This window comes from Coregonus clupeaformis, chromosome 23 (assembly GCF_020615455.1).
Source record: "Coregonus clupeaformis isolate EN_2021a chromosome 23, ASM2061545v1, whole genome shotgun sequence".
In the NCBI taxonomy this organism is placed as follows: domain Eukaryota; kingdom Metazoa; phylum Chordata; class Actinopteri; order Salmoniformes; family Salmonidae; genus Coregonus; species Coregonus clupeaformis.
In genome coordinates this window covers 29,309,882-29,325,649 of record NC_059214.1, presented here as the reverse complement: position 1 = coordinate 29,325,649, position 15,768 = coordinate 29,309,882, and the positions used below count along the sequence as shown (strand labels likewise).

Genomic DNA, 15,768 nt, shown 5'->3' with positions numbered 1-15,768 from the left:
TGGTACAGAAACCTTTGTTTGCAATTACAGAGATCATACGTTTCCTGTAGGTCTTGACCAGGTTTGACACACACTGCAGCAGGGATTTTGGCCCACTCCTCGATACAGACCTTCTCCAGATCCTTCCAGATTTCGGGGCTGTCGCTGGGCAATACGGACTTTCAGCTCCCTCCAAAGATTTTCTATTGGGTTCAGGTCTGGAGACTGGCTAGGCCACTCCAGGACCTTGAGATGCTTCTTACAGAGCCACTCCTTAGTTGCCCTGGCTGTGTGTTTCGGGTCGTTGTCATGCTGGAAGAATCCAGCCACGACTCATCTTCAATGCTCTTACTGAGGGAAGGAGGTTGTTGGCCAAGATCTCGCGATACATGGCCCCATTCATCCTCCCCTCAATACGGTGCAGTCGTCCTGTCCCCTTTGCAGAAAAGCATCCCCAAAGAATGATGTTTCCCACCTCCATGCTTCACGGTTGGAATGGTGTTCTTGGGGTTGTACTCATCCTTCTTCTTCCTCCAAACACGGCGAGTGGAGTTTAGACCAAAAAGCTCTATTTTTGTCTCATCAGACCACATGACCTTCTCCCATTCCTCCTCTGGATCATCCAGATGGTCATTGGCAAACTTCAGACGGGCCTGGACATGCGCTGGCTTGAGCAGGGGGACCTTGCGTGCGCTGCAGGATTTTAATCCATGACGGCGTAGTGTGTTACTAATGGTTTTCTTTGAGACTGTGGTCCCAACTCTCTTCAGGTCATTGACCAGGTCCTGCCGTGTAGTTCTGGGCTGATCTCTCACCTTCCTCATGATTATTGATGCCCCACGAGGTTAGATCTTGCATGGAGCCCCAGACCGAGGGTGATTGACTGTCATCTTGAACTTCTTCCATTTTCTAATAATTGCGCCAACAGTTGTTGCCTTCTCACCAAGCAGCTTGCCTATTGTCCTGTAGCCCATCCCAGCCTTGTGCAGGTCTACAATGTTATCCCTGATGTCCTTACACAGCTCTCTGGTCTTGGCCATTGTGGAGAGGTTGGAGTCTGTTTGATTGAGTGTGTGGACAGGTGTCTTTTATACAGGTAACGAGTTCAAACAGGTGTAGTTAATACAGGTAATGAGTGGAGAACAGGAGGGCTTCTTAAAGAAAAACTAACAGGTCTGTGAGAGCCGGAATTCTTACTGGTTGGTAGGTGATCAAATACTTATGTCATGCAATAAAATGCAAATTAATTACTTAAAAATCATACAATGTAATTTGCTGGATTTTTGTTTTAGATTCCGTCTCTCACAGTTGAAGTGTACCTATGATAAAAATGACAGACCTCTACATGCTTTGTAAGTAGGAAAACCTGCAAAATCGGCAGTGTATCAAATACTTGTTCTCCCCACTGTATCTCCAAACGCCAAGCTCCCAGCCTATATCTCTAATCATGGCACACACATCAATGAGAAGGCAGGCAGGTGAGCCACATGGCAGCTCTGAGATTATTAATGGACGGGTATTAAATTATTAAAACACTTGGATTATTAAACCAAGCGGGGAGCAGTGGAGCACTGCCCATAGAGTACATCTAGCCAGGTCTACCTTCAAACACAGAGGTGCCTGGGAGTCAGGGGAGACAACGGGTTAACACAGACACAGGGGACTGAGGGGAGGGGGGCTGCCTTGCATATATAACATATACAGTTGAAGTCGGAAGTTTACATAGACATTAGCCAAATACATTTAAACTCAGTTTTTCACAATTCCTGACATTTAATCCTAGTAATAATTCCCTGTCTTAGGTCAGCTATGATCACCACTTTATTTTAAGAATGTGAAATGTCAGAATAATAGTAGAGAGAATGATTTATTTCAGCTTTTATTTCTTTCATCACATTCCCAGTGGGTCAGAAGTTTACATAAACTCAATTAGTATTTTGCCTTTAAATTTAGCTCAATTAGCATTGCCTTTAAATTGTTTAACTTGGGTCAAACGTTTCGGGTAGCCTTCCACAAGCTTCCCACAATAAGTTGGGTGAATTTTGGCCCATTCCTCCTGACAGAGCTGGTGTAACTGAGTCAGGTTTGTAGGCCTCCTTGCTCGCACACGCTTTTTCAGTTCTGCCCACAAATTCTCTATAGGATTGAGGTCAGGGCTTTGTGATGGCCACTCCAATACCTTGACTTTGTTGTCCTTAAGCCATTTTGCGAGGTGGGTTATAACAAAAGAGGACTAAGCAGTCTGACGACTATGCTGTCACTCTCTCTCACGCCTCGTTCTTGCTCTTTCCCTTTCTCTCTCTCTCTCTCAATTCAATTTCAATTCAATTCAATTCAATTTAAGGGCTTTATTGGCATGGGAAACGTATGTTAACATTGCCAAAGCAAGTGAAGTAGATAGTAAACAAATGTGAAATAAACAATAAATATTAGCAGTAAACATTACACTCAGAAGTTCCAAAAGAAAAAATACATTTCAAATGTCATATTATGTCTATATACAGTGTTGTAACAATGTACAAATGGGAAAATAAATAAACATAAATATGGGTTGTATTTACAATGGTGTTTGTTCTTCACTGGTTGCCCTTTTCTTGTGGCAACAGGTCACAAATCTTGCTGCTATGATGGCACACTGTGGTTTTTCACCTAGTAGATATGGGAGTTTATCAAAATCGGATTTGTTTTTGAATTCTTTGTGGGTCTGTGTAATCTGAGGGAAATATGTGTCTCTAATATGGTCATACATTTGGCAGGAGGGTAGGAAGTGCAGCTCAGTTTCCAGCTCATTTTGTGGCCAGTGCACATAGCCTGTCTTCTCTTGAGAGCCAGGTCTGCCTACGGTGACCTTTCTCAATAGCAAGGCTATGCTCACTGAGTCTGTACATAGTCAAAGCTTTCCTTAAGTTTGGGTCAGTCATAGTGGTCAGGTATTCTGCCACTGTGTACTGTCTGTTTAGGGCCAAATAGCATTCTAGTTTGCTCAGTTTTTTTGTTAATTCTTTCCAATGTGTCAAGTAATTATCTTTTTGTTTTCTCATGATTTGGTTGGGTCTAATTGTGTTGCTGTTCTGGGGCTCTCTCCCTCCCTCCCTCCCTCCCTCCCTCCCTCCCTCCCTCCCTCCCTCCTCCGAGGGAGGAGATGTAGAGGCTTCCTTTGTGCTGTTGTGCTGCAGTCGGCTTTGTCCATCACCCAACCACATTACCTCAAACACACACACACACATGGACACACAGACACGCATGGAGACACACACACACACACACACACATTTTCATCCTTTATTTAGTGCAATGAAACAAAGAGCACCCAATTACATACCGGTATGCTTAATGACCTTGGGGCACTACTATTAATAATCATCATCCATACTGTATACATGTATTCAATATACTTTCATAATTAAACAGGGCTTTTTAATGAGTGCATCAAACATACACACACAAATTACACTCATACACACCGTGTCCACTGCCAACCCTTTCATGATATGACACAAATAGCCTTATATAAAATATGTCTTTCTGATGTTGGAATAATTGGAAAAGCTCAATCAAAAGCACAGACTGCATGTGATGGTTTCAAAGAGACTAACAGGTGTGTGTGTGTGCCTGCCTGTGTGTGTTTTTTCCTTCATACCCCCAGGTAAAGGGGACTTGATCGGCAGTGATTCTCTGACTAAGGAGCAGGTGATTAAGACCAATGCCAACGTGAAGGCCCTGACCTACTGTGACCTGCAGTACATCAGTCTGAAGGGGCTGAGGGAGGTGCTGAGGCTCTACCCAGAGTACGCACAGAAGTTCATCTCCGAGATACAACACGACCTCACATACAATCTCAGAGAGGGCCACGGAGCTGACGTGAGTAGAACCGCAACGCATGCAGGCATACACTAATAAACAAACCCATGCAGTAAAAACATGCACATACACATGTACAATATCACACACAAACACGCAGAAACACACACACACACTCTCTCACACACACACGCACACTCACAAACACTAGTACATTGTTAGGCGTACAGCCTGCAGCTGTACCCGGTTTGTTTGATCAACAGAGAATATTGAGTGAGGAGGTATGGGTTTGTCTGTGTGATTGCTCTACTGATAGTGAGGATTCCTCCCAGGCACGTTCAATCAGTCACTTGCATGAACACAGAAATGGGTTATTAGACAAGCACAAACATAGAACACAGAAATGGGTTATTAGAAAAGCACAAACATAACATTTTCCATCACACATGTCTGCGTGCATGTGTGTGTGTCTGTCTCTCTGTGTGACAGTGGTGAGACTAGTAACAAAATGGAGTCCCTCTCTTCTCTCTGTGTTATCTGCTAGTGCTGCATTATAAAACTCTGAGGGACTTGCCTGAGGGGACATTGACCTTCACAGGGCACATCATGCATTGTATGCATAATCACTACTCCCCCTCCCCTCTCCTTCCTTAAAATACACGAACACACACACTCTATCACACACACACCCCTCCTTACGCACAGATCTGGCTGGCCATGTGCAGCGGAGTCAAACTCAACGAGACAGGAATAGCAGCGTTCAGTGGTTTGGAGTGTGTGCTGGAGCTAAGAATAGCGCGGGGGAAGTCAGGGGCTCTCGCTGACTGGCTGTGTCCCCTGCAGGTACTGCTAAGATTGGATCCTGCCTGATACAAATAGCCCAGGCAGTGGAGGAGAGAGGGAGGAGGAGGAGGGAGGAGAAGGAGGAAGGGCTCAGTGCTCTTTCTTCTTTTTTTTCTCCTGTTCTCCACCACTTCCTTCAAACACACACGAAAGGTTTGCCTCCCCCCTTCACAGTATAGCATGTCTATTTGGAACTCCCACTTTCTAATCTTAGCTTACAGCCCCAAAGGCTGTGTTTGTTTGTGTGTGTGTGTGTGTGTGTGTGTGTGTGTGTGTGTGTGTGTGTGTGTGTGTGTGTGTGTGTGTGTGTGTGTGTGTGTGTGTGTGTGTGTGTGTGTGTGTGTGTGTGTGTGTGTGTGTGGACATGTACAGTATGCATGCGTGTTTATGTCTCTCATATAGCATCCAAAGAGCTTATTATGCAGCCAGGAGTGTGCACTGCAGTCCACATTTCCTTCTTAGCTGCAGATTTTACAGTTTATGTTGTATATGTAAAACCCAGCAAAGAAGAGGAGAAGAAAGAGAGAGAGAGCGAGAGAGAGAGAGAGAGAGAGAGAGAGAGAGAGAGAGAGAGAGAGAGAGAGAGAGAGAGAGAGAGAGAGGAGAATGCCAAGACAAACCAGGAACAACAACAGCCTTCATCAGGGATGCTCTTCTTATTGTCAACAAACAATTACTGCAGAAACACCACCCCACAGTCTGAATACTGATAGTCTACCAGAATACGATGTGCACTTTGCCCCTGTTTATTTAGGGTAGTGCTGGAGGGAGGAGGGTTTGGGTTTGGGAAAAGGGCACTTTGTGAAAGCAGCAATGAATGTATTCCCTCTCCACTGTCTCTGCTGATTCACTTAGGAACTGGAGGGAACACAATGTACTGGGTACACAAGTCGGTTCTGTGCACACTGTAGTGTGCGCATAGGCACACTTACACACACATGCAGTAACCACACACACACACATTCACACCACCGGAGGCTGCTGAATTAATTCCGCTCCAGCCATTACCACGAACCCGTCCTCCCCAATTAAGGTACCACCAACTTCCTTGATACTAACTCAGTGGCCTTGTGGTTAATGTCCGCCCTGAGATTGGAAGGTTGTGAGTTCAATCCCTGGCCGAGTCATAACAAAGACTGTAAAAATGGGACCTGATGCATCTCTGCTTGGCACTCAGCATTAAGGAGATAGATTTGGGGTAAGGCCCTGTGATAGACTAGTGTCCTGTCCAGGGGGTGTACTGGTACATCAAGCTGCCTCACACTACAGAAACAGGCTCGCTCCCGCTACTTTCTTACAACCTACTGGGGTTCACACACACGAGCGCGCTCTTGCTTTCATGCGCACACACACACTGCATCATACGCAAACGTTTGTTTAACAAACGTGCACACATGCTCACAGTCTAGTAAGGCTGCAGATGAATACTCATTCTTAAACATTCTGACTAAACACACACTTACACGCTTGCTTGCATTCCAGCATGCTTGTGGCCATGGATGTCTGCACACAGTATGCATACATTAAACACATAATGTGAATGTGAAGGAACACAGGCACGGATACACACCCACCCCCGCACAGTAAAGCAGCCCCTGCTTGCCTTCGGGGCTGTGAGCTAAGATTAGAAAGTGGGAGTTAAAAATAGACACGCTGCTGTGAAGGGCGAACTGATATGAGGGGAGTGGGGGATGACAGTAGAAGAAAGGAGAGAGAGAGAGTGAGGAAGGAAAGAATGTCTTTGATCAAAGTGAAATCAGAAAGAAGAGAAGAGAAGACAACAGAAAAGACGGACGTTGGCTTGCCTGAAATATCACACCCATTCATTACCACATTTACTGAATAGGCCTATGGATATGGATTCAGGTACAAGCTCTATGTTTAGATAGTGGATGAGATCTACAGTGCCTTCAGAAAGTATTCAGACCCCTTGACTTTTTCCACATTTTGTTAGGTTACAGCCTTATTCTAAAATTGATTAAATTGTTTTTTTCCCTCATCAATCTACATACAATACTCCATAATGACAAAGCAAAAACAGGTTTTTAGAAATTGAAATATGCATAAGTATTCAGACCCTTTACTTTGTTGAAGCACCTTTGGCAACGATTACAGCCTCGGGTCTTCTTGGGTATGACACTACAAGCTTGGCACACCTGTATTTGGGGAGTTTCTCCCATTCTTCTCTGCAGATCCTCTCAAGCTCTGTCAGGTTGGATAGGGAGCATCACTGCACCGCTATTTTCAGGTCTCTCCAGAAATGTTAGATCGGGTTCAAGTCTGGGCTCTGGCTGGGCCACTCAAGGACATTCAGAGACTTGTCCCGAAGCCACTCCTGCATTGTCTTGGCTGTGTGCTTCAAATAAAATAAAATAAAATTTTATTGGCCACATGCGCCGAATACAACAGGTGCAGACATTACAGTGAAATGCTTACTTACAGCCCTTAACCAACAGTGCATTTCTTTTTAACAAAAAAATAAAACAACAACAAAAAAAGTGTTGAGAAAAAAAGAGCAGAAGTAAAATAAAATAACAGTAGGGAGGCTATATATACAGGGGGGGTACCGGTGCAGAGTCAATGTGCGGTGGCACCGGCTAGTTGAGGTAGTTGAAGTAATATGTACATGTGGGTAGAGTTAAAGTGACTATGCATAAATAATTAGCAGCAGCGTAAAATGATGGGGTGGGGGGGCAGTGCAAATAGTCCGGGTAGCCATGATTAGCTGTTCAGGAGTCTTATGGCTTGGGGGTAGAAGCTGTTGAGAAGTCTTTTGGACCTAGACTTGGCACTCCGGTACCGCTTGCCGTGCGGTAGCAGAGAGAACAGTGGTGGCTGGAGTCTTTGACAATTTTGAGGGCCTTCCTCTGACACCGCCTGGTATAGAGGTCCTGGATGGCAGGGAAGCTTGGCCCCAGTGATGTACTGGGCCGTACGCACTACCTCTCCTCTGTAGTGCCTTGCGGTCGGAGGCCAAGCAGTTGCCATACCAGGCGGTGATGCAACCAGTCAGGATGCTCTCGATGGTGCAGCTGTAGAATTTTTGAGGATCTGAGGACCCATGCCAAATCTTTTTCAGTCTCCTGAGGGGGAATAGGCTTTGTCGTGCCCTCTTCACGACTGTCTTGGTGTGTTTGGATCATGATAGTTTGTTGGTGATGTGGACACCAAGGAACTTGAAGCTCTCAACCTGTTCCACTACAGCCCTGTCGATGAGAATGGGGGCGTACTCAGTCCTCTTTTTTTTTTCCTGTAGTCCACAATCATCTCCTTTGTCTTGGTCACGTTGAGGGAGAGGTTGTTGTCCTGGCACCACACGGCCAGGTCTCTGACCTCCTCCCTATAGGCTGTCTCATCGTTGTCGGTGATCAGGCCTACCACTGTTGTGTCGTCTGCAAACTTAATGATGGTGTTGGAGTCGTGCCTGGCCATGCAGTCATGGGTGAACAGGGAGTACAGGAGGGGACTGAGCACGCACCCCTGAGGGGCCCCCGTGTTGAGGATCAGTGTGGCAGATGTGTTGTTACCTACCCTTACCACCTGGGGCGGCCCGTCAGGAAGTCCAGGATCCAGTTGCAGAGGAAGGTGTTTAGTCCCAGGATCCTTAGCTTAGTGATGAGCTTAGAGGGCACTATGGTGTTGAATGCTGAGCTGTAGTCAATGAATAGCATTCTCACGTAGGTGTTCCTCTTGTCCAGGTGGGAAAGGGCAGTGTGGAGTGCAATAGAGATTGCATCATCTGTGAATCTGTTGGGGCAGTATGCAAATTGGAGTGGATCTAGGGTTTCTGGGATAATGCTGTTGATGTGAGCCATGACCAGCCTTTCAAAGCACTTCATGGCTACAGACGTCAGTGCTACGGGTCGGTAGTCATTTAGGCAGGTTATCTTAGAGTCCTTGGGCACGGGGACTATGGTGGTCTGCTTGAAACATGTTGGTATTACAGACTCAGTCAGGGACATGTTGAAAATGTCAGTGAAGACACTTGCCAGTTGGTCAGCACATGCTCGGAGTACACGTCCTAGTAATCCGTCTGGCTCTGCGGCCTTGTGAATGTTGACCTGCTTAAAAGTCTTACTCACATCGGCTACGGAGAGCGTGATCACATAGTCATCCAGAACAGCTGGTGCTCTCATGCATGCTTCAGTGTTGCTTGCCTCGAAGCGAGCATAGAAGTGGTTTAGCTCGTCTGGTAGGCTTGTGTCACTGGGCAGCTCGCGGCTGTGCTTCCCTTTGTAGTCTGTAATAGTTTTCAAGCCCTGCCACATCCGACGAGCGTCAGAGCCAGTGTAGTACGATTCAATCTTAGTCCTGTATTGACTCTTTGCCTGTTTGATGGTTCGTCGGAGGGCATAGCGGGATTTCTTATAGCGTCCGGGTTAGAGTCCCGCTCCTTGAAAGCGGCAGCTCTACCCTTTAGCTCAGTGCGGATGTTTCCTGTAATCCATGGCTTCTGGTTGGGGTATGTACATACGGTCACTGTGGGACGACATCATCGATGCACTTATTGATGAAGCCAGTGACTGATGTGGTGTACTCCTCAATGCTGTCTGAAGAATCCCCGGAACATGTTCCAGTCTGTGCTAGCAAAACAGTCCTGTAGCTTAGCATCTGCGTCATCTGACCACTTTTTTATTAACCGAGTCACTGGTGCTTCCTGCTTTAGTTTTTGCTTATAAGCAGGAATCAGGAGGATAGAGTAATGGTCAGATTTGCCAAATGGAGGGCGAGGGAGAGCTTTGTATGCGTCTCTGTGTGTGGAGTAAAGGTGGTCCAGAGTTTTTTTTCCTCTGGTTGCACATTTAACATGCTGGTAGAAATTAGGTAGAACGGATTTAAGTTTCCCTGCATTAAAGTCCCGGCCACTAGGAGCGCTGCATCTGGATGAGCGTTTTCCTGTTGATTTATGGCCTTATACAACTCATTCAGTGCAATCTTAATGCCAGCATTGGTTTGTGGTGGTAAATAGACAGCTATGAAAAATATAGATGAAAAACTCTCTTGGTAAATAGTGTGGTCTACAGCTTATCATAAGATACTCTACCTCAGGCGAGCAAAACCTCGAGACTTCCTTAGTATTTGATTTTGTGCACCAGCTGTTGTTTACAAATATACACAGACCGCCACTCCTTGTCTTACCGGAGTCAGCCGTTCTATCCTGCCGATGTAGCGTATAGCCCGCTAGCTGTATGTTATCCATGTCCTGCTCGCCACGACTCGGTGAAACATAATATATTACAGTTTTTAATGTCCCGTTGGTAGGATAACCGTAATCTTAGGTCATCCAATTTGTTCTCCAATGATTGAAGATTGGCTAATAGGATTGATGGGAGCGGCAGTTTACTCGCTCGCCGTCGGATCTTACAAGGCACCCCGACCTACGTCCACGATATCTCCGTCTCTTCCTCATGCGAATGACGGGGATTTGGGCCACTGTCGGGTGTCTGTATGATATCCTTCAGCGGCCGCCTCGTTGAAGAAAAAATCTTCGTCCAATACGAGGTGAGTAATCGCTGTCCTGATATCCAGAAGCTCTTTTTGGTTATAAGAAACGATGGCAGAAACATTATGTACAAAATAAATTACAAATAACGCGGAAAAACACACATAATAGTACAATTGGTTAGAGGGCTGTAAAACAGCAGCCATCTTCTCCGGCGCTGTTCTCTCAAACTTAGGGTCGTTGTCCTGTTGGAAAGTGAACCTTCACCCCAGTCTAAGATCCTGAGTGATCTGGAGCAGGTTTTCATCAAGGATCTCTCTGTACTTTGCTCCCTTCATCTTTCCCTCGATCCTGACTAGTCTCCCAGTCCCTGCCGCTGAAAAACATCCCCACAGCATGATGCTGCCACCACCATGCTTCACCGTAGGGATGGTGCCAGGTTTCCTCCAGACGTGACGCTTGGCATTCCGGCCAAAGAATTCAATCTTGGTTTCATTAGACCAGAGAATCTTGTTTCTCATGGTCTGAGAGTCTTTAGGTGCCTTTTAGCAAACTCCAAGCGGGCTGTCATGTGCCTTTTACTGAGGAGTGGCTTCCGTCTGGCCACTCTACCATAAAGGCCTGATTGATGGAGTGCTGCAGAGATGGTTGTCCTTCTGGAAGGTTCTCCAATCTCCACAGAGGAACTCTAGAGCTCTGTCAAAGTGACAATCGGGTTCTTGTCCACCTCCCTGACCAAGGCCCTTCTCCCCCAATTGCTCAGTGTGGCCCCACGGCCAGCTCTAGGAGAAGGTGACAGGGGGCAGGGAGGGACAAAAGTGTGTGAGGAATGGATCCATCATACACAAACTCATAGAGAGAAGCTAGGAGTAGAGTTGTACAAGTCTTCCTCCCACTGGTACTCTGTTGTTACTGCACCTACTGTACTGGCTGGTCTTCTTGTGGAATGGATCACTCTCTTCTCCTTCCACTAGACTGGTCAGAGAACATTAACAATAATACCATTTCATATTTTGCAGATCTGAAGGAACTGGATATACTACATGTAACTGCCAAAATAAAGGAAACACCAACATAAAGTGTCTTAATAGGGCGTTGGGCCACCACGAGCGAGAACAGCTTCAATGCACCTTGGCACATATTCTATGTGTCTGGAATTCTATTGGAGGGATGTGACACCATTCTTCCTTGAGAAATTGTGTTTTGTTGATGTTGGTTGAAAACGCTGTCTCAGGCACCGTTCCAGAATCTTCAATTGTTCAATTGGGTTGAGATCTGGTGACTGAGACCGCCATGGCATATGGTTTACATAATTTTCTCATCAAACCATTCAGTGACCACTCGTGCCCTGTGGATGGGGGCATTGTCATCTATGGGGGCATTGCCATGGTAGCCAAAATAATGGCCTGCCCAGCATTTTTATACATGACCCTAAGCATGATGGGATGTTAAGTGCTTAATTAACTCAGGAACCACACCTGTGTGGAAGCACCTGCTTTCAATAAACTTTGTATCCCTGATTTACTTAAGTGTTTCCATTATTTTGGCAGTTACCTGTACCCATCTGTATAGGATTACCTGTTATCAGATATACCATTTTCATCTCTCTCTCTCTCTCTCTAGGTGGACTGGGAGAGTAATGGAGGCCTGGTGAAGAAGCTCTCTTCCATTAAGGAGGATGAGGAGGGTGATGAAGAGCAGAGCTCTGTGTCGTGTGCCCCCCGTTCCCCTTTACGTCTGACCAGGGTTCTTAACTCGCCCCTGCGCTCCCCACTGCTGCCCCCTCAGCCCTTCCGCCCCCCCTCAGAACACACCCGCCCCGCCACCCTGCAGATACCTGTGGTCAGCTTCAGCAGCGCACCGCCGGAGCTTAGTCCCAGGTAGGAGAAACACACACAGACTCACTCCCACACACACACACACATAGACACACACAAATCATACGCCACAGTTTGTACACAGTTTTAACAAACTGGTTTAATCTCAGGCAGAGGATTTAATTGCTGTAATACATTAGACTTGTCTATTTCATGGTGTCTGGTAGAGGAACTGGAACTGAAGAGTACACAATTAACACTCAAGCCTCGATCCTCCAGTGCCTGTCAGGCTGCCATGGCAACTAACAGACGGTGCTATTGGGTCCCAGCAGAGGGAGTGTGGATTTCCCTCCACACCAGGCAGCAGGCTCAGTATGCAACAAGATCTCACGAAATTGTGAAATTGACTTCAGAATCCAGTGTTTGTCAAAACATTTTACAGGGATAAACGTCGGAGAGCGCTCCGAAACCGAGGCTAGCGGGTTCAATCCCAGTGCTAGGCACTCATTTTTAGTTTTTTTGTTTTAAGCCTATCCCAAACCTTAACCCTTACCTTAACCAGAGCCTACTTGATGGTAATAGCTCTCACCGTTGCCCCTAGTGGCCGGTATTGAAGGCGATTCCCGACCCCGAAGGATGTCGAATATTACTTTGGATCTTGAGTGACCTGGCTGCAGTGTGTGTGTGTGTGTGTGTGTGTGTGTGTGTGTGTTTGTGTGTGTGTTCAGCACACTGCGCAGCCCGCCTGCCAGCCCTGCGTGAGAAGCCCAACCCCGACGTGCTCGGTGGGGTGGCAGCTGTGTTGCTGTTTGAACACAACATCTGGTGCCAGAGGGAGAGAGAAGAGACCTCCTAGAGTAGAGAGGGGGAGAAATGGAAATAGGACAGGAGAAGGGATGAGGAAGACAGGGCTGAACATAGGCTGAAATCCTCCACTCCTCTCTGACAGCTGTTTTCCCCCTCTTTCTTTGTGTTTTATTCATCTTTATTCCCCTCTTTCTTTATCTCGCCCCTCACTCTCTCCCCCTCTGTCTCTCCCCCTCTCTCTCTTTCTCTCCCTCTAGGTTTGTGGATGATATTGAGACAGAGAGAAATGTGAACTCAACCCAGAAGTTTGAGTTTAGCTCCAGTCTTCTACACAGTGGTCCACCATCCCCAGGACTAGGTAATACAATCTTCTCTCCATCAGTCTGTTGCTGCTCTCTCTCCAACATGTACTTACCTCTCTGTGTGTGTGTGTGCGCGCACACGCGTGTAGGGATCCAGGAGCAGTCAGAGATCAAGCAGAGTGTCTCTAAGCTGAGTGACGAGGTGAGTGGTTCTAGTTGGTCAAGAACCATCACTGTTTTCAGGGAGTCCTAGATCCATAAAAACATAAAAATTACTTGCCATGAATCTTAAAACATAATATATAGTAACATAATACGTAAAAACACTAATATTCCAGTGTCAGTCACACTCACGTATCTCTCGTCTGTGTCCACAGATGAGCAGTCTCTCCCAGCAAGTCTCTCAGCTCAGCCAGGAACTACAGGAAATGACCCGCCTGCTCCGACCCCTCCTCCTCGTGGCGCCTCAGCCAATCCTGACGGCCATGACGCCCATCTTGACTCCACCCCCCAGCAGTGCCAGCCAACCGTCCTCCAGGACACCTCTGGTGGTCCCACCTCCAGCCCCGCCTTGCTTCCCACAACCCCACCCCCAGCGACCGCAGTCCTGCTCACTATTGGACGTGGACAGTACTGACACAGGAAGGGTGGACCTGCCAGGTTGCCTCCTCCCCACCCCGCCTCCACAGAGGCCTCCAGCCCAGGCCCAGGCCCAGTCTCCAATCTCCCCAGGGAGATGTTCCAAGGACTTACTCAACTCCAACCCCCCTTCCCCTGGTACAGGAGACACAGAGGGGTCCATCCACCTCTCCAACGGTTCTAACCACTCCAACCTCTTGGTCTCTAGCAACGGGTTCTTCCCTGTCCAGGACTGTCCTCCCCTTGCCTCCCGCACCCCGTCCCCCAACCTCTCCTTCTCACTGTCTCTTGCCTCCTCACCCTCCTGCTCTCCCTGCCAGGGACCCCACCACTCTCGACCCGGCAGCCACAGTAGCCACAGCAGGGGCCTATTCCCCCCCCCCCTCCCAGGACACCCCGCCCCTGCCTTCCTCCCATTGCTCTGCTCCCCCGTCACTCACCTCCTCACCTGGAGACCATAGGCTGAGGGGGGTCAGCCCCTCCTTTTCCTCCTCCACTACCCTCATCCCGCCCACGTCCTGTCTTAACCCCTCGCCCTTCTTCCCGGGGCCGTTCACCCTGGACTCTCTGAGGGGGGAGACGCAGGGGGGTTCCAGGCTCGAGGCAGGACACCTGGAGCTTGAGATGCAGGAGTGGGGAGGGGAGAGGGGCGAGGGATGCTCCCAGATGATGGAACACATCAGCTACATCGACGAGGAAGGGTCAGCTCTGTGACAGAGAGGCAAATCACATACAAGAAGAAACAGCAGAAGAGTGAATGAAAAGGAGAAGAGAGGAGAAAATGTAGCCTGCTGGTCCAGAGAGCAACGTTGAACCTGTGATATGCACACAGACAGACATATAGACAAATGAACAGATAAACAGTTGAACACACAAACAGTGAGATGGTCATGGGCTAATACTAACTGTGGGTGGAAACCAATGGCATCACTGAAAAAGACCCCACCAGGACAGTAGCATGACACATAATCTAACGGTAGTCTGATCAGGCGATCTGGCCATGTTCTGGTCATGTTCTGGTCATGTTAAAGCTACACATCCTTCTCTATCTGTGGACGTTGCGATGTCATAAGTTAAATGTGCATCCCTATCCCTACTCCTCTCCTGATTCCATAGAGTGCATGTTGCCCTTGCCAGATTTTCCCAACCTACCACCCCTTCATGACATGACATAGGACTGGAAATGTAAACTCTTATTCAGTCTCTGTCATGTAGATTCAACATCATACTAACATATATTGCTTGGATATCAGCATGGCTGATTCAAATATGGAGTTTATTTACTTCATATTACTATTTAATATTCCTTCAGAGTTTCTCTTTAAATACATTGGGACATGTTTCTCTGCTACTTGTTATATGGAGGGTGATTTGTTACATTTGGATGCCACCCTTAGACTATATCCACAAAGTACACACACACTTGCACTGTGGTCTTAAATATAATATGACACCCTCAGTGTCGATCCAGCATTCATAGTAAAGCCTACACACCATTGTTTCTCTCCCTCCAACAATATTCAACAATTCAAGACAATCAGTGAGCTTACAAGACACATGGAACCCACCAAAACATGAAGACAACGCTACTGTAGAGTAGATATTAAAGGGCAACTCCGCCACTTTTCAACATCATTTTCATTATCTCCAGCACAATACCAGTGTCAACATATGTGAAAAGGTTTTGTAGAAAAAAATATGAAGTTAAAAAGTTCTACCCGATGACTAGCCTGACGACTCACACTAAATTATTCCGCTGCTCTGTCGTTCGCTACATACTTTAGTCTGAGACTGCCATCATTGAAGTTGTTGGTGGTGATGAGGGGCACGAGGGGTGTTGTACAAAACAAAGTAATCACTGATTGGATCGCCTCTAACCAATCAGAGTAGCAAAGCTGCTTTACCCACGTGTGTTCTGGCTCTGGTCCAACCCATTGGTTTCTTGACCAATCAGACAGCTCCGAATGTGTTTACAATCGGTTAAGGGTCGGGAAGGTACTCAGAGACAGACTTATTGCGTAGAAGAAACTAACGTCCGTGGGTGTGGCATATGGTTGGAGCAAGGAGTCTGGGTAGCCAGGACCCCCGATAACATCGTCAAAAGTTAAAACATTTTTAAAACTGTGATTTTCAAACA

The 15,768-nt window shown here is 47.1% G+C and overlaps 1 protein-coding gene across 1 annotated transcript in view; it reads left to right on the top strand.

The window, feature by feature from the left end:
- Positions 1 to 15,432, top strand: part of LOC121537059 (potassium voltage-gated channel subfamily H member 3) — a 204,615-nt gene extending 189,183 nt beyond the window's left edge. Inside the window, exons 11-15 of the mRNA XM_045206626.1 lie at positions 3,626 to 3,840; positions 11,690 to 11,946; positions 12,948 to 13,048; positions 13,142 to 13,194; positions 13,370 to 15,432. Of these exons, the coding sequence (XP_045062561.1) occupies positions 3,626 to 3,840; positions 11,690 to 11,946; positions 12,948 to 13,048; positions 13,142 to 13,194; positions 13,370 to 14,092 (1,349 nt within the window). The 3' untranslated portion in view covers positions 14,093 to 15,432. The remainder of the gene's footprint in view (positions 1 to 3,625; positions 3,841 to 11,689; positions 11,947 to 12,947; positions 13,049 to 13,141; positions 13,195 to 13,369) is intronic.
- Positions 15,433 to 15,768: the final 336 nt, after the last annotated feature.